Source organism: Polistes dominula, unplaced genomic scaffold (assembly GCF_049000335.1).
Source record: "Polistes dominula isolate Pdom_NZ unplaced genomic scaffold, Pdom_raw_medaka contig_25, whole genome shotgun sequence".
NCBI classification, from domain to species: domain Eukaryota; kingdom Metazoa; phylum Arthropoda; class Insecta; order Hymenoptera; family Vespidae; genus Polistes; species Polistes dominula.
The window spans coordinates 3,876,689-3,895,861 of NW_028301094.1; the positions used below are offsets into that span (position 1 = coordinate 3,876,689).

The 19,173-nt window shown below is 32.6% G+C and overlaps 1 protein-coding gene across 1 annotated transcript in view; it reads right to left on the reverse strand.

Annotated features, from left to right (window-relative positions):
- The window catches only part of LOC107063752 (uncharacterized), a 260,720-nt gene that overhangs the window by 46,044 nt on the left and 195,503 nt on the right, over nucleotides 1-19,173 (reverse strand). Inside the window, exon 5 of the mRNA XM_015315817.2 lies at nucleotides 92-159. Within this exon, the coding sequence (XP_015171303.1) occupies nucleotides 92-159 (68 nt within the window). The remainder of the gene's footprint in view (nucleotides 1-91; nucleotides 160-19,173) is intronic.

The window sequence follows — 19,173 nt, forward strand, 5'->3', positions numbered from 1 at the left end:
AAATGTAATTTTTCATTTTAAAAAGAAAAGAGAAAGAGATAGAGAAATAGAGAAAAAGGAAATTTAACACGTTTTCGAGTTCAACACTTACTTTCTTTGTACTGCAATACATTAAGATGTTTCTTGTTTATAACCATACACCTATAGCAACCCACTTTTCTGTAACAACAAAAATTCAGAGTTAAGATTAAATGATAATACATTGAGCATGAAAGACTAGCATTTTTTATCGTTTTTTTTCTCTAATATATTTCTTTTTTTTTCTTTATTCCAAAAATAACATGATAAGAGTTAAACTTCAAAAGATAAAGAACGTTTAATCGAGAATTGTAGATACATCAACAATTTGGGGGATGATTAACAATAAGTGTTTTTGACTGACGTAGAAAAAAGCTCATAGAAACAGTGAACCTGCCTAAGGGTTTTTAAAAGCCTAAACGTGTTTATCTCGTTTCTCTGTACTTCCTTCAAGGATTTGAAAACTTTCACAGTGCGGTGAAGTCCGTCATCATCAGTATTACTACAGCTAAAGGTAGTAGCAATAGCCCGGATGTATATCGGACTGACGGACAAGACAAAGGTAAACTTTGACTTTAGCTACGTTCGAAGAAAGATAAAGAAGAGAGAGAGAGAGAGAGAGAGAGAGAGAGAGAAATAGAGAAAGGAACAGGAATAAGAAAGAGAAAGAGAGAAAAAGAGAGAAGGTGACTCGCAAAGTGGTACAGAGTATACTAAAGAGAAAGAAGACAGAATGGGGTTTGCGTTTGAGTAAGAAAGGAAAAGGGTTTTAGGAGAAAGGAGTCTCTACTCTTGGGAGAAACAGAAGGTAGAGAAGGTAGAAGAGAAATCGTAGACCGGAGGCTAAGTAAGCTAGGTGCCAACTAGTAAGGACAAGACAAGTTTGAAAACTTTTAAGTAGCTACGCGATACTACTTGGACTTATAGTCTTTCTCTATCTCTCTCTCTCTCTCTCTTTCTCACTCTCTCGTTCTTTATTGCGTCTCGTAGTTTGTCTTTTCGGCGTGTACAAATGTTACTTTACTATACTCACGTTTGTAGTGATGCGGCCTAGTGTGGGTGCAAACATGCGAAGAATGGTTAAGAGAGAAAGAGAAAGAGAATGGGAATGATGTAACGTGCGATAAGGACGTAAGAAGCACGCTAGATCGTTTGAGCTTCTCATTCCTAACCTTCTTAGTCGATTCTCTAGGTACACCGTGTAAATTAGCTTTGAGAATATTGCGAACTTTGTCTCGCGAAAGTGTCACGATACAGAGATTTTCAGTGTCTCGAGATACATCGTGAATTAATCGAAAGAAAGAAGAAGAGAAAGAGAGAGAGAGAGAGAGAGTACCTTTATGATATCTTATTACGATACGAGAAATAATATAACTTTAACTGACTATAAGAAATATATAAAACATATTTTGTTAGATGTTATAAGTTTATTTGTAACTTGAACAAAGTCTTGTTTTGCTTTAAATGTAAACGAATAAAATTGAACATGTTCATAGTTTAAAAAACATTGTATGAATTAATTAACATTTATGAATATTTTTTAATCGATTCGAATGCAAATTCTTAAATATCTCGAAATAAGAATAAATAAAGGAAAATAAAGACGGCACAAATGATTCTTATATTTATTGTGATCTATCGTAAAATAAAAAAAATGTAAGTAAGAAATAAAGGAAAGAAAAGAATGAAATAGGTTTAACATCAAAAAGTGACCAATCAACGTTAATCTCTTAAAGAAAAAGAAGAAAATTTCGAGGGACCATCGACAGCTTTCAAGAAAATAGTAGAAAAAGACGAGAGATTCTTTTCTTTTCTTTTCTTTTCTCTTCTCTTTTTTTCTTATCTCGTAGCTTTTGCGCGCTAGGCAATTAACTCTAATTGACTCGAAGAAATTAATTATTCCGTTCCGTCTTTCGCGAGAACCAGATTATCGACAATCTTGAGAAAATGCCCGATAATTGCTGGCAATGTAAACGCGAATTCGGTTAAATTGTAACAGGTAAGAAAAATTAGGTTAAATTTTGTTTTTCTTTTTTTTTTTTTGTTTTCTTTTCTTTGAATGATCTATACAGAAAGTAGCTTTTTTTCTTTTATTTTTAATTTCTGGATTATTAGAAAATAAACTTACTTGTTAATTGGAAAATTTTTGATTGAGAAGACACAATGCACGATTATAAATAGCATTGATTTTTTTACTTTTATGATATTTATCAAATATCAAAAAAAAAAAAAAATTAAAGTTAGTATCTCAGTCGGAAAATAATATAATTACTTTTTAACTCATCGTTCTTCTTTTTTTAATATCGTCAAGAATATTCACGTCTTTTAGAGTAATAAATCCTTTCCGGTCTAGATACGTAAATAATTTTATTTATTTTTTAAAGAAAAGAACAGAACAATTGCCTTGTTAAAATTGTTCATACAGTCAAACGTAATGTTCTGTTTATTTCTCTTGAAATCGATTTTTTAATTTTACAAAACCAACAAATTGAATTAGTTTCGATTTTACAATATCAATTTGACTAAGTTTCTCATGCAAAAAACGATGTTGGGTCGTTTTCAATCGGTTCATTCCTCTATTTTTTTCCTCATTAAGCCACTAAAAAAATTGTTAGGTCGACCGTAATAATAGCTTCACTATTCGTAACAAAAAATCGCTCTAACAAATGAGAAATTAGATTTATTTTTAAGCCCTTATAAACATGTGTTTAAAAATACTATAATTTAGGTTTCCTAAAATCCGCATTAGTTTAAATTTAACTTCACTCTTTTCTATTTGTGTGATACCAATTTTGAAAAAGCCTACCACGTTTTTGTTTACATCGATGAAAATATCTTTTGATATTATTTGCCGATACCAAATAATAGTAAATAATAATCTCTATGTATAAAACTTACAGATTAATAAATGCATCATAATATATAATAAGTTTAACGAAACCCGTAACAGTTTCAGTTTTCCGCAAAATTATCGATCTTTTAAAGTATTTCTAACACACTATATACAAGTAACTTTTGATATTAAAATATTATACAAACGTTGCAAAATTTATCTACGTTATGAAATTTAACAACCAATAAGTGCATCGCAAAGTGTTTCAACGTGAATGGAAATTTAGATTGTATCAGAGTGTTTGTAAAAGATTATAACAACGAAACAAAAGAAAAAGGTGAATAAAAAATAAATAAATAAATAAAAACCGAAAAGATAGATATACAAATAGATAGATAAATACGGATAAAAAGATTTAAAAAAAGAAGGGAGATAGAGAGAAAGAGATAGGAGAAAGAGAATGAAAAAAGTGAAAAGTTCTAATAGCGTTAAAATGGCGGCTGTTACGTCCAGTTACGGTAGGGTCGAATTGAAAATTGTGGGAGAGGGTTTGGTAGGTAGATAGGTAGATAGGTAGGTATGTAGGTAGGTAGGTAGGTAGGTAGGTAGGTAGGTAGGTAGGTAGGTAGGTAGGTAGGTAGATAGGTAGGTAGGTAGGTAGGTAGGTATGTAGGTAGGTAGGTAGGTAGGTAGGTAGGTAGGTAGGTAGGTAGGTAGGTAGGTAGGTAGGTAGGTAGGTAGGTAGGTAGGTAGAAAATCTGTGCCGGAGTACTCGTTATTGAGGACTTTTCAACGCTCGTTTTAAAGCACTCTCCCAGAAAACTCCGTTCTCTGCTTACACACAGAAAAGAGAAAGAGAAAGAGAGAGAGAGAGAAAGAAAGAGAGAGAAACTAACACGTGCTAAGGTAAGAACGTTGTTAGCCACACTCGCGTTTTCACGCGTACAATCTCGACTAAACAATGTCAGGAAAAGTCGGATGGTGCGTATGAAGGTACGTTTAACCCGTACTTTTCTGCTTATAAGGAGTTTTAAAAACCACGAGCTAGCATTTTTGTCTCTCTCTCTCTCTCTCTCTCTTTCTCTTTCTCTATTGTTTTCTTTTTTCTCTCTTTTTCTTTCATTCATTTTAACGTAAACTTAAGAAAAACGTTCGCGTTGTTCTCTCGACCGCTGTGTATGTGTTATGTGTGTGAGTGTGTGCTTTTTTGCTTTCTCTTTTTCTTCTATTTTCATTTCTTTCTTTCTTGAATTTTCTCTCTCCCTCTTTCTCTTTCTTTTTCTCTTTCTCTCACTTTTTCTCTCTATTTTATTTCTCTCCATTTTTCTCTTGAATTTTTACATCGAGCATCCGTTTTTACCTATTGAAAGAACGTATATGTAAATACAAAACCTCTCTTTCTCTTTCTCTCTTTCAGTTTTCTTTCGAGAACACTCGAGAAAACACCGTCGATTAAGAACCCCCATCCTCCTTCTCGCGTGGGATATTATGCTATCGACATTGAAAAACGCGATTTCGCGTTAATTATTTCAGCTAACAGAATTTTCTTTAAACGTGCAATATGAACAACAATAAAAGAATAAAAGAGTACTGTCGTATTATATATTACTGTCTTTTCAAATTCATTCGACTCGAGTGAAAAGAAATCGACCGAGGGGAGAAACGAATAAACGCTTATCCATGTAAGTACTGTATTACTATGTTAGGGGGTAGTGCATATACGTGTGTGTGTGTGTGTGTGTGCATGTGTGGGTATGTGTGCATGAGGTATGATAGTTAAAGCGAGGGTTATTATAGAAGGGAGACGTCGCGACGGAAAAGAACGTAATCTCGTTGACCTAATTTTTCTCGTTACCGTCGCAAAGTGCCGAGTCGTTTTACAGGACTATCGAGCATGGTCTCGAGTTAAAATAAGTAAGAGAGACGGAGAAAGAGAGAAAGAGAAAGAAAAAGAGAAAGAGAGAGAGAAAAGAAATGAGGAGTACTCTTTCACTCACTGCCATCATATTCCAACCACAACTGTTTCGTAATAAATTGGACCAATTCCCTGGAGAAAACGATACCGATAAATACGTAAATCGTGAATGGAAATATAAATGTGCCCAATGATGAATCAAAAGGTTGCTTAAAGCGGCTTCAATTGGGCCGATTCAACGAAGAAACGTGGACTGTCTTTGATCGATTAATTACGATCCAATCGGATCTTTAAAATATATATATATTTTTTTAATTAAACGTTTCATAATTTTTATAATATATACTTTTGACTATTTTGATTAATTTGAAAACTTTAATGTAAGATATTACATTATAAAATAGTAATGATAATAAGATTTTATTATACAGGTTATATCTTCTTCGATAATGATTAACTATAGTAAAGATTATTAATATATAAGAAGGAAGTAATAAATAATTGATGGTACGAAATTGTTATTATTTAATTATTCGTATCAATTTGCGCACGCCATGCTTTAAAATCTATAAATTATTTATTGTATGATATATTCTCTCGTTAGAATAATTGTTAAACTTTTCGTTTTGTTTCCAGACGAGAATCTTGAGAGATAAAAAATTTCATAAAAAAATAAAAAAACAAAAGGAAAAGAAAAGAACAAAAATAAACGATTTGACAAAGACGTGAATATTTATTACATCGAAACAATTCTGTGGAAGACGGAGTGAAAGAGGCAGGGGAGGGGAAGGGTGGTGGTGTACGGGGAGGAAAATTTGAGAAAATTTGTTCGAATAAAAACATGGGTTTTATCGATCGAAAAGACGAAGGAGATAGAAGTTCCCTTCCTTCTTGTCGATTATAAAACAAACGAGCAAACATCCTTGGATCCTTCGTCATTTGCAATTCAGAGAATCGTGAAGTTTCTGGGTGTTCTGATCGTAGTACATCACTAACACGCAAGTAACTAACACACGAGTGTTGCAACACACACACACACATGTACACAACTTCATACCCGAAGACGATTTGTTCTTCTCATCGTCGTTGTTTCTACAATCACGTTTACGAAACTGTCGTGAAAACGAATGCACGAAAGGGTGGACCACTTCGTAGATACCTCTGTCTTGCATTTCGTTGCCGCAAATAGCTTTAACCACAGTTAAATGCTGTTCAGGGCAACGTTAACCCCCTGTGTTCCAAAACTCTTTACCGATCGATTCGTTCCTTTCCCAAAAAGGCTTTTCTACGAATTAGAGAAACGCTTTTTGGCTTTCACGCTGGACGATTACGATCCTCGTTATCTAACCGAGTGATTTTTTCTAAAAGAATATATTTAATGTGTATTTAACGGATTCTCTTCAATCTTTTATTTATATTCTATTTTTCGAATTAATATTTTAAATTATTGTAAACATAAATAAATCTTCAGTTTTATTTTCTTTTTCTTAGGATTTTGTCCAATTATCCCTAACTAAATAACCTAAAGAGGCTATTTTGTTAGTTCTGGGAGCGATTATTTTTTTTTATCGAGTATAGGTTGCTAGCCTCGCCCTCGAACCCTCTCCTTTATCTAGGGCTTGACACATAGTTTTATTTTAATTTATTTTATTTCCACGTTTAAACAATTTCTGAAAATTTATCTGTGTTTCAACAAGGGATAAGTTACAAGCAAATCTATCGTTGCATCGGTTTTACTATATCATTAGCTGCAAGTTACGAACGTTAGGAAGTTAAACAAAATCTAACAAATAGATTCTAACGAGGTTACTAAGTAATAAGACAATTTAACAGCATAAATATAATAAATTGTAACAAACCTAGTGTAAAAAGACAAGTGTAGTAAAAAGAAGCAAAAACCTAATAATTGTAATCTACAAGTAAAAAGATTTTCTTGAATCATCAACTTAATTGTAATGAAAAATTTCGAGCAATTTATATCAAGCAATCGATATATCACGTTATTACTAAAAAGGATGAAAAATCATAGTATCGCATCACCCTTATCCTATCGAACATTTATCCAACGAACCACGGCATTATGCGATATCTAAGAAAGTATCGATCAAAGCAATGGTCGTTCAACAACAAGTATCGATTTACGTCACTTTAGATACTTACAGAAAAAGTGAAAAGTATATATATATAGAAAGAGGGAAAGAGAGAGAGAAAGTTCGATGGGTTGTCTTATCTCATCTTATTATCGTTACTCAACGATTTCGTTTTATCGATCGATCGTAGAAGAGAAACTCTTAAGACAAGAGAAATTTGTCAAGATAATCATAGTTTCCTTTTTCTCGTCCCATTTGTGTTCACGTCAATTTGTTTTCTTCATTCTACGACGTGAAACGTCGAACGAGATATATAACTAATCGTAAAACGAATCTATAATTATTAAAAATTTATATTCAAGCGAATCTTACAACTACTTAATCATAAATTATTGTTTTAAAACCGTTTTCACTTCTATTTCGAGTGTAATTCGATATCTGTTTTTATCTTAAAAGATATCATACACTTTTGAAAATTACAAAATACGATAATAGTTTAGATAAAACAGATATTTAATAAAATTTCTTTCTTTCTTTACATATTTAAATGACCATATTTCTTAATTCAAGTAAATTACAAATAAAACATTCAAAAGTATTGAAAACTGCTGGGGAAGAAAATGAAAATATAATTCGGAGTGCAAAGGGTTAAATAATCTTACGTTCAATCGCTAATAGAGTTTAAATAAATTATTAAATGAATATTATTATAGTTAAATAATTTAATTAAAATAATAATGTATATATAATTATACTATGTTTTAATATAATAAATATATTTATCTATAAATGTTTATATGATTTAAACCATTGGTGAAAAATTATTAAATAAAAGTATAACAATTCCATTCTTACAGATTATTACGTATAGAATTATAAAAACATTTTTCAAATAGGATATATAAATCATTTCATTTTAGTTGATTATCTTTCTTATATTATTTACTTGTACAATTTTATAAATGTAATATAGTATACGAATGAAGATAATAGGTAGAAAAATATTATACTAATAATCGAGATACCCAAGTCGTGGTTGGGAAAAACGAAAAGGTGAAATTTCGTCGACGAGTGGCACACACGATCGTCAACGAATAAATGTAAAAGTACGATGTTTCGTCGATTTATAAGTTCAATAACGAATGAACGAATGAACGAATGAACGAATGAACGAATGAACGAACGGCAGGCGAACGGCAGGCGAACGTGCAGGTCGATGAGCTTTTGTCGCAACGCGACCGCGTAAATAAATCATGACGAGGCGCGGGTAGTCATTTATCTACCGACACGATCTTTGTAACATCGATACCGTGTGCTTTATTGATGTTCGCGATAATAACGTTCTCTCGTGTCGAACAAGGACGAAGGGAGGATATGTTCGACGACGATGAAAAAATAATACTAAAAGATAAAAACAAAAAATATGGGAAAGTGGGGTCGCAAAAGGTAGGGGAAAAGATAGAATTTGGGTAAAAGGAAACAACGATATATTTTAACATACGTGGTTTTTCAGAAATACTTCAATAAATTTTACGCGAACGAATTTTTCTTACAAATATGTTATATATATATATATATATATATTTACGTAAATGGCTCGTTTATTAATTATAATCGATAAGTCTTTGAAAGTTATATTATTTGTTTTAAATCAATGTGCAAGAATTAAAAAGGAAAAAAAAGAAAAAGTTAACAAACATAAAAAATCAGTTTAATTAACGAACACAGTTGAGGTAAATAGAGAAAGAATCAATCGAAGTAATCGCTAATGTTGATATAAACAAAATGTTTGATAATTTCACGTATTTCGTTTTTAATAAAACTCGATGTGAGATTCGAAAATAAATATGAATTTAAGTAAAGACAGGTAGGCAGGCAGACAGGCAGGCAGATAGGCGGGCAAGAGAACGTTAATAAAATGAGAGAACAATTTTTTTAACTTTGCTTTCTCTCGTTTCGCGTAATCCACCGAAATTCTTTCTATAAAATATCAAAACGTTTTCACCGACAGTTTTGCGCGATCTCAGAGATTAGAACATGTAAAAAAAAAAAAGAAAAAAGTAGAATGGTAAAAACGTAACGATGATAACTACAAAGCCTCGTTAATCTTCCCACCCAGGTAGGATATGTGCACACATAACATATATATATATATATACATATATATGTGTGTGTGTACATAGAATAGATATGGTACGACATCGAAATCTAGGTACAACCGATCTCCATCGATTTCTTTTCGAATGTCAGGGTTGAATGGTCGTGGCAACGGCTAATCGTTGTCCGACGATGCGTTTAAAATTGCTCGAGGGCGTTCTATCGTTCCCGAGAATTGAACCGAAAAAATTTGTCCTCTTTAACGAGTGTCGTCCTTATTCTACCAACAAGGACAAGAACCTTCCACTTGTATTAAAATAGAAAATAATCGTCCGGAATTGGGACAAATGATTTCGTTGATTTTGTTTTTTATCTTCGCATTTTTTTTCTTTTCATTTTTTTTCTCATATTATTTTCGCTATTGGGTTTCTATATATATATATATTATTTGGAGGGGGGGGGAAGGTTGAGAAATAATAGATTTTAAATTCGAAGGAACAGGATCTTGCTCGTGAAATTTGCGTTTTACATCGAGAAAACCATTGACATCATCATCATCGTCATCTGAATAATATTCACGTGTCAACAATTCTCTTCGATCCGTTCTTATTTATTTAACTATCGAGCAAGCTCACTTACGTGAAGTCAGGTATTCCTGTTTTAACGAGATGCCCTGTTAGAGCCAAAAGTTTTTTTCGATAATCTTCGCTCGATCGGTTTTCAGGGTGACGATTAATAAAACCATTTATAAGAGAGAGAACAAGAAGGGGAAAAGATATATGATTATTTTCTATTTCTTTCTTTATATCTGAATTTGTATATATATAGTAAATTCTATTAAATACATAAAATAAAGGATAAGAAATAAAGAACGAAAAAACCCCCCAAAAAAAAGAAAAGAAAAAAATAGAGAGAATATAAAAACCACAAACCAAAAACCAGTAAAAAAAAAAAAGAAAAAGAGAAGAAGGATTGATAGAGAGTTGCAAAAAAAAGGTGTAGTATAAAAGTATTGAAAAAAAATTCGTCAAAGCTTGAAACATTGCATGTGACCTGTTTTTTCGATTGAAATTCTTTAACGATAAGAAAATAAAATAAAAATAAAAATAAAAAGTAATAGTAACGTAAAGAATTAGTAACGAGTAACACGATTTCTGTTCGATTGTTAACCCGATCCAAATTAACGATTGAGGAGAGTAATTTTGTTTACAATGTCTAATAGCCCGATAGCGTGTAAAGGTGATCCAACTGTCCCCCTAAAATTCTCTCTCTCTCTCACTCTCTCTCTCTCTCTCATCCTTGTTTCCTCCGTTCTGCGCCCTCTGGAATGGTATCCACCAACAAGGTGCTTCCCTAAACCGTTCCCGGACATGGTTTATTGATTTCTCTAGTGCGTAAATACGCACGCCACTCCGTGCTCCGCACTAATGACGTACGAGAGAGCAAGAGAGCAAGTATGAGAGAGTACAGAGAGTGTATCTGCGTGTGTGAGAGAGAGAGAGAGAAAGAGAGAGAGATACACATACACTGGCCGCAAAGCAGAAGCGACATTTCCATGCATTATCATCTAATCATATCTACCTACCTACCTACCTACCTACCTACCTACCTACGTAGGTCGTCATAAACGCATGCGTCAGGCGTTAATTATACATATGTGTATTAATATGTACACATATATGTATATATTTATGTATACGATATTTATCAACGCTTTTTCTTTCACAAAAAAAGGAAAGAAAAGATAAGAATCTTGAACACATTTCTAATGGTTTTATGATAAATGTCTGAACCAAGTACTCATCGCTATAAATAAAGTGTACGAAAATAAACGATTAGCATGAAATTGGAATGTCTATCTCATAGTAATATTTTTACATTCGTACACGTCAATAATATTATTACTATTTATGGTAATCCAAAAAAAAAAAAACACACAAAAAAATAGGTAAGATCAATTTTTAATAATAATTGAATAATCGTAATAGCTTTAATGGCATAGACGTTCTTCCAAATGGTTTTTAAATTTAGTTACGTGTATGATACGTTAATAAGCAGTAATAAGGATACTGATTTTAAAATAAGATTGAAAGATGGTTAAAATCATTTTTAGAATCATCGAGATAAATTTTTCGTTGGCAATTATTCAATTAAAAATCTAGTTCAGACAGATATTATTGGATTAGACAAACGAGACGTATAAAAAACAAATGATTTTTCTCGAAGCGAATATTCGATAGGCTATTAAATTAGACATATCCTATCGCGAATTTTTGTATTGTATTTCAGGAAAGAGACGAGTAACGAGAAAGTCGTAGGTGGGAGTAAAAACACGGTGCGTATGAAACGAAAGCGAGAAAAAGAGAAAGAGAAAGAGAAAGAGAAAGAGAGAGAGAGAGAGAGAGAGAGAGAGAGAGGGTGTATAACGGGAAAAGGGTGAATTTAGTAACGCGATATTTTAGCTGCAGGCATCCGCATAAAGCTAAAAACCTATCGCGTTACAAAAGCACACGAGATGCGTGGTAAAAATCGAAGTAATCCGCATACCGTCATATATTTCATCCGGACAAAAGAGAAATATTAATAGAAAGAGAGAAGGAGAGAGAGAGAGAGAGAGAGAGAGAGAGAGAGAGAGAATAAAAAAAGGAAATAAACGTTATTTTGACGTTCTGAAAACGAAAGTGCACCCGGCAAGAAAATTTATCGACGATTAAGGTAAGCGGAGGCCCTTCTACGGGATACTAATTAAAAAGTTGCCCCTTCGGGGATTAATTTCATCGCGAGTTATATTACGTCCTTACTCCTACCGCGTTACCACAACTTCCGGAGTAACATCGCGGAAATTGCCGTAAAAAAAAAAAAAAAAAAAAAAACAGAAAAAAAGAAGAAAATAAAATAAAAAAAGGAAGGAGGAGATAAGGTAAAGGAAGAAGAAGAAGAAGTACAAGAAGATGAGAAAGAGAGAAGGAAAAAGAGTTTTTCGAACGAAAGTTGTACGTAGTAAACAAGGCAAGCGAGCGACACCTATTCTGATCTTTTTATAAACTCCTTAACTATCCCACTACTACAAAGTATCTAAATTTTGACATTAACTATGGTACGACGTTTATAGTTAGACGTTGTTAATAATGAAATGATAAGCGAACACGGTGACCAGTTAATATCTACTAAAACTGAACAAAAGCTCGACGAAACTCGACGAAGTGTTGAGCTTTGGGACTACGGCTAATGTTTGTTAATGCGAATCCTACGAATAAGTAAGTGAGAGATGATATTTTGTCCTTGTCGTGAACAAAACACACCGACTATAGTTCTGACATCAAATAGGTTCTAATACGATGCTCGATGAAGCAAAACAGAGCACACACTTTACAAGTAGCTTAAGAAAAACTAAGAAACAAGATTTTTTTGATGAAATATAATTCATCCATATTATTCTACAATTATAGAATATTGGACAAGAATTAAGAATTCGATTATTGCTATAAACAGTATACTTTGGTCCTGCGTTATTCATTTAAAATATGTCGAAATAAAAGAAAGATAAAGTAATAAATAGAAAAGAGGAAGATAAGAGAAAACAGATTAAAAAAAAAGAAAAAAAGAGAGAGAGAGAGAGAAAGCACGGGGGTGGATTTGGAATCTTAGACCTTCAAGAAAAGCCACTCCGAAACTGTTGAGCTAGCTTGTATTACACAAATGTTGGATTTTCTTCTTGTATTTTCTTTCGGACGAAATAACGAAGCTCCTGGGTTATTTCCTACGGAAGAAGAAAGACAGAGAAACTTACGATGAGACTTGATAGAAGAAAAGAAAGAAATAGAATAAGAAAGAAAGAAAGAAAGAGAGTAATACATAAACGAGAGGATAGTAGAAAAGGAGAAAACGAAGAAACGTTCGAGACTAATGGAGAACGTTCGAACTAGGAAAATAAGCAGCGTCGATCCTTACAGCAGCAGGATGCTTTTGCATTGAAATGTCGAGAACGGAAAAGAAAGAAAGAGAAGAGAACTACACACGTTTTACGTTCTTCGTCTTCTTCTTCATCTTTTTCTTCTTTTGCTTTTCTACCATTCTCCATCTTTCCTTCTTTATCCTAGCGTCTTCTTCTTCTTCTTTTTCTTACGAAGATGCAGCAGCAGCTTTGCCAATGACCGACGCTGAGTGATGTGAAAAAAAAAGCGTTGAAAAAGGGGAAGAAATACCTTTCAATACTAACCGCCACGGTACGTGGGCGCAGATGCGAGATAATCGACCACTTCGAAATTAGCTTCGGAATCTTTCTTTTATTTTCTACCAAGAAGAAAATTCGTTACGCTAGAAAGATTCGAAACTTTTACGTCCCCATCATCTCCTTGTCAATGATCTTTACGAATTGTTTTATTCTTATTTTTGTTTTTGTTTAAAGAATATTACTAAAAAGTTTTTGATGTTTAGGATAAGAATACTAAAATTGCAATCATAATAATAATTATTATTGTAATTAAAGTATATTCGTTGGAAAATTGCCTTACCAATGATTTTTAGGAATTTTTTTATTCTTATTATTTTTATAGAAAGTATTACTAAAAAGTTTTTGATATTTATGATAAAAATACTAAAATTATAATCATAATAAGTATTATTATTATTGTAATGAAAGTATACGTCATTGTAAAACTGCTAATCTTCCTATAAAATCATAAAACCCTTTCCCCATTATAATGTAACACTTTCCTTATTAATAACCATCGTTATCATTTTCTTTTTTTCACATGCCCATTTTAATTTGAAACAAACTCGAGAAAGTTGAGATATTTTTATGTGTAGCTAGGTTAATCATATTTAAAAACGATCACCAATCTTTTTCGTGACGATCAAAAGACCTGCTGCACCGAGTTCTTATTATTTTCCTAGCGTTCACATCAAAGGCATCAATTTCAATGTTCAGCGAACGTCGCACATTGCATGCGTGTTATTATAAGGTAAGCTTGAGAAACGAGGCGAAAGGCACGCGCGAATTCACGCATACGTGTGTACATAGTCGTGTATGTATGTATGTATGTATATATGTACGTATAGTCGAAAGGAAAGAGGTTTTCAACACTTTTTCCACGAACTCGTTCAACTCGTGGGTACCCGCAGGCCGTTGATTTAGCTATTTGCTACTTTCTGCTTTCTCGTTGCAAGCTCTTTCTCCCTTTTTATTTCGTTTTGCTTCTTTCATGGCTGTTTATCTCTTTCTGAAGTATCCTGATTTTTGTATGAAAGGAATGAAAAAAAAAAAAAAGAAAAAAGACAAACTTATCATATTGATTTTCAATATCTAATTAACAATTAATCAAACGATCATACAATAACAAATTTCAATTTACTTTTTATCGGTTTTTTTTATATGTTCTCTCTCTCTCTCTTTCTCTTTCTTCTTTTTTACCATTGGTACATCGAAAGTAAAATAAATAGAATTATTTTTCCGGAAACAATGTCGCGTGTAGAATCACCGACACAACCGTCATCGCGTACCGTTCTTTCTACATAATATTTGATTCAGAATTATTATTTTTGTAACGCAGCGTCGAACGGTTTGTTGCATACATACACACTGCCACGCTTGGTTGTTCATTGTTACTAAACTTTACGTTTGGAATGTACCATCGCGATTCGCGGAAACCACATTTATTTGGGCCGACAGCGCGTATTAAATCGCTTTGTGATTCGTGAGCAAGCGGCTTTCGTTCATTTCCCCCTCCCTCCTTCCTCTTCTATGCAATCCTCGCGCTTATGCAATATCAAAGAAGGTTACTTGCATAAAAAAGGAAAAGAAAGATAAAGAGAGAGAGAGGGAGAGAGAGAGAGAGAGAGATGAGTGAGATAGAAAAACAAACAAATAGAGGAGTAAATTAAAGCGTAATCGATGATTGTAATATTATTATTATTATTATTATTATTATTAGAAATGCACTCTCTGATTGAACTAAATTGTTAAAATTATTACAAAAAGTAAAGATTAAAAAAAAAATATCATATGATTTTAAAATAAGAACAACGAAATAAAATGAGCGGTATTAATTATTATAAAGTAGTAAGTAGTAAATATCAAAAAGCGTACAGCAAGTAAGTAGTATAAGGCGAATTTGATCGGACGTCTTCCACAATTTCTTTCCTCATCACTCAACCCTTTTAATATTTAATGGTATTTTTACTATGATATTTCGACGTAATATTTTTGTCTAATGCAATCCCTATCTACGATGCAACAAACAGAGAGAGAAAGAGAGCAACAAATACGCAAAACGAGAGACAAAAAAAAAGAAAAAAGGAGAGTCAAGTTATTTAACTCGCATTTATACTCCCGTTTTAATGTGATTTTAGGAGCGTATGCGCGGTCACGATCGGTCTGGTCCATTCTGATCGGTCTTCCGAAAACGTGCGCACGCGTTGTCAAACGCACGCGCATTCAATGAGCGTACGAGAGAAATAGACAGAGAGAGAGAGAGAGAGAGAGAGAGAGAAATACTAGGGATCACGTATAGCGTTAAAGGGAAACGGAGCAGGAGCATTGTTGGTTTTCCCGCTGGTGTTTGCAATAGTATAGCATTGTTGTGCGATGAATCTACCCTTCGGCCGATCTACTCGACCCCTCCCTCCCTCCACCTATTTTCATTCCCCTGTGCTAGAGCTCGTGGGAGATGCACACACGACGACAGCCATACGACGAGAGTATCTCATATTAGCCGCTTAATTGTCTCTATTTGTCGTAGACCAAACAACACCACGACGAAACCACCACCAACTAACCACCATGCACCATGACGATACTACGATGAGCCATTGAAGATCACTATGATTAAAAGTGAACAGTTATTGATTCTCGCACATTAACCATAGTGTTAGTAAAAATATATCCAAAATTATCTCGTCTCATTTTTCTTTTTATTTTCCTTTCTAATAACATGTAATCATCAAGGATAAATCAATTCATGAAAATATGATAAAGTATTTCATCGAGATAATTATTATTATTACTTTCTTTATTTTTAATTATTTTTTACCTCTCGATATCTCTTTTTAATATTTTCCTATTTCTCTACCTCTTCCAGTGCACCGTACGTTTTTAGTTAATATCGTGAATGTTATTGGAGTGTGGCAGGTCGACAAAGTGCTTTACCAAGAGAATATTTTTCCAACGCGATGGCTTTAATCGAAATTGACAAAAAAAATGTTTAAAAAAAAAGAAAGGAAGAAGATAAAAGAAGAAAAAAATATTCAGCCTTTTACCTGTTATCAATAATATAAAACCTTTCATGTATATATATATAATTCGCACAGAAAAAGAAAGAGAAAGAGAGAGAGAGAGAAATTGTGTAACTGTGTTTATCAATTATATTCCGAAGCTTAATTGGCTCAATTCCGTCCGAATATCGCAATATTTTTTTATGAAATCATTGCTTTATTTATTGCAAGTGCTTAATCGAAACGGTCTGCGAACGAGCCAGAATAATCTCGTTACGATCAATTTGTAATTCGCGAGTAAATTGTTCCCGATGGAAAAAGGAATGAGATCTAATATATGACGAGGAAAAAACAATACTGAAGTAAGTATAGAAAGAGACAGATAAAGAGAGAGAGAGAGAGAGAGAGAGAGAGAGAGAAAGATGATCTTTCAAGTTGATCGATTTATCTTAAAACAAAAAAAAAGAATTTGGTGATAAGCAGAAAAGAGTTGTCACAAAGAACGTGTTAACTTTTGATTTAACGTTGGTTTTAGTCTTCGATTTAAATGTACTCAAAGATACGATCGACTTTGATCTTCCAGCATGATGTCAAAAAGGACCATAATGATCCAATTAATTTTCGACGTTGTCGTTTCGTACAATGAAATTCATAAAATCGTTTTTCTTCTATTCTCTTTAAATTTCTAACGGAGGAATTATTCTTCGTTACAACTTGTATATCCGTTTTAACGAAAAACTGTATATTCTCTATTAAGTTCTTCATCGTGGGAATTATACCAATAGTTTCTTTCCTCTCTCTCTCTCTCTCTCTCTCTTTCTCTCTATTTTTCCGTCTTTCTTTGATTTTTCACTTTGATCAAGTCTTTTCGGCGCTGCAAACGGATTTGCGTTTTAATTGTCTCGTTTGTGTCGTTATCATGAAAGAAACACGAAGACGACAAAAAAAAAGAAAAGATATAGTCGACTCTTACTAGAACAAACTTATTTTCTTTAAAATTGATCTTATTAGAACAAGGTTAGACAACAACAACAACAACAACAACAACAACAACAACAATAACAACAACAAATACAAAAAAGAAGAAAGTACGTTTTTAAGTTCTTTTGCAATAAAATTGATATCAATTAAAAGTAAAATAATCCTAAAAATAATTTTCTATGTAGAAGAATTTTTATAATTGTACATCACAAGTAAATATAAATTTTTCAAATTAACAGTAGAAAACTGTACGAATACTTTTTTGATTAATTGTACATATATACATACACGTACTTATATCAAATTAGTTTAACAAAGTTGATAGATTTAATGCTTCACAAAAAGAAAAAGAAAAAATATAATTGCACTTTACGAATAAACGAGATATTCAAATATCTTATATCGATGATACATGCTTATGTATTACGAGTTTTAATATAGTAGTGACGTGTTTGCATTTGCACTCGTTAAAAAGAAATATTGGTAATGATATTACGAGAGTGACGACTTCATCTCCGTTTTACCGTCGATATTCCGTGATGCCGCATTTATTAAATTTAATTAATATACATCCGAACGATCATAAGCCGTTAAACGGCTATGAAATAGAGCAAAGTTACGGATTATCGGAACAGCTGTTAACTTAAATTACAAACGTCCGAATCTGCCGATTAATCGAAAGCGTACGCTCGTATACGAACTGAATATCGATTTACCTTTTACGATCTACACAGATATGTATTTTATATATGTGTATAATACTTATATTTATCCTCCGTATAAAAACGTATTTTACTAATGCACATTTCGAGAAAGGATTTTTGTACCGTTGTCGACAAAAGAGAAGAAAAAGAAGAAGAAAAAAAGGAAACCAGAAGAAAAAGACAAAAATGAAAAAAACAGAAAAAAAGGGAAAGAAGAAACTTAACGATTCTACCAACGTTTTCCTCCTGCGTTTCGTGGTTTCGATATTTTCTCTTTCTCGTCCTTGTTGGCAACAAATGCGCGCTTTCCTTATTTAATGTTTTAGCAAAACAAGCACGAGTCCAGGAGGATTGTGGTTAATTAATCCGAGCGAATTGTAACTCGAGTGATGTAGCTGGATAAGAGAAAGAGATACAGAAAGATAATGTATGTTTGTAGTGTATATAATCTATATATATGTAATATATATATACATGTAATATATATGCAAGCATATGTATATGTGTATGTGGCTTACATATCTCTTTCCGCTAATTAATACAACTTTCCCGTATACGAGATTTCATGTGCATCGTATATGCATACGTAAAACAACTACGTGTCTGGCTACTTTCGATTCGTCGCCAAGAGAAGTACACGTATAATAATGAAGTACTATGTTAAAGCGAGTTGGTTAACATGTAATTACATAACGTGAGTCTTTGTTTTCATAGTTATGATCACTGTCTGGCGTGTCGAAAGCATTTGCCCAACATGACAGAACTACCGTTTAAATTGCGAACATTAATTATATCGTTAGATAGAAAATTAATTGCTATCATCGATCCCTATTTCTATGTCTATATACATAATAAATATTATATATTTGTATGCAATATATACATATATATATTTTATATTTATATATTAATATATAGTGTAATATATAATATTTTTATGTTTATACATTAAACGTTGTCTGTGTAAATTTTGCTTTTAGTATTCGAACGTATCTGCACTTTCCCACGCAATTGTTTCATCGTATCATTCGTACATATGTACTTGTTTATGTTATTGTAACATTCATACGCTTAAATTCAATTTCAATTTGAAATGATCGTATTCATGTATTGTTGTATATTACTTTTTTTTCTGTCCCACTTCTCATCCCAGCTCTGCCCTTTCTTCTAACAAAATAATATGATTATACGCGATAAAGAAAAAAAAAAAAAAAATAAAATAAAATTGCATGTCAAATTGTCAATAATTAATTTCAATCGTCTTCGAGTGGATTGGCCGTTTTTTATTAGAATATATTGACACACCTATTGACCTATATAAAT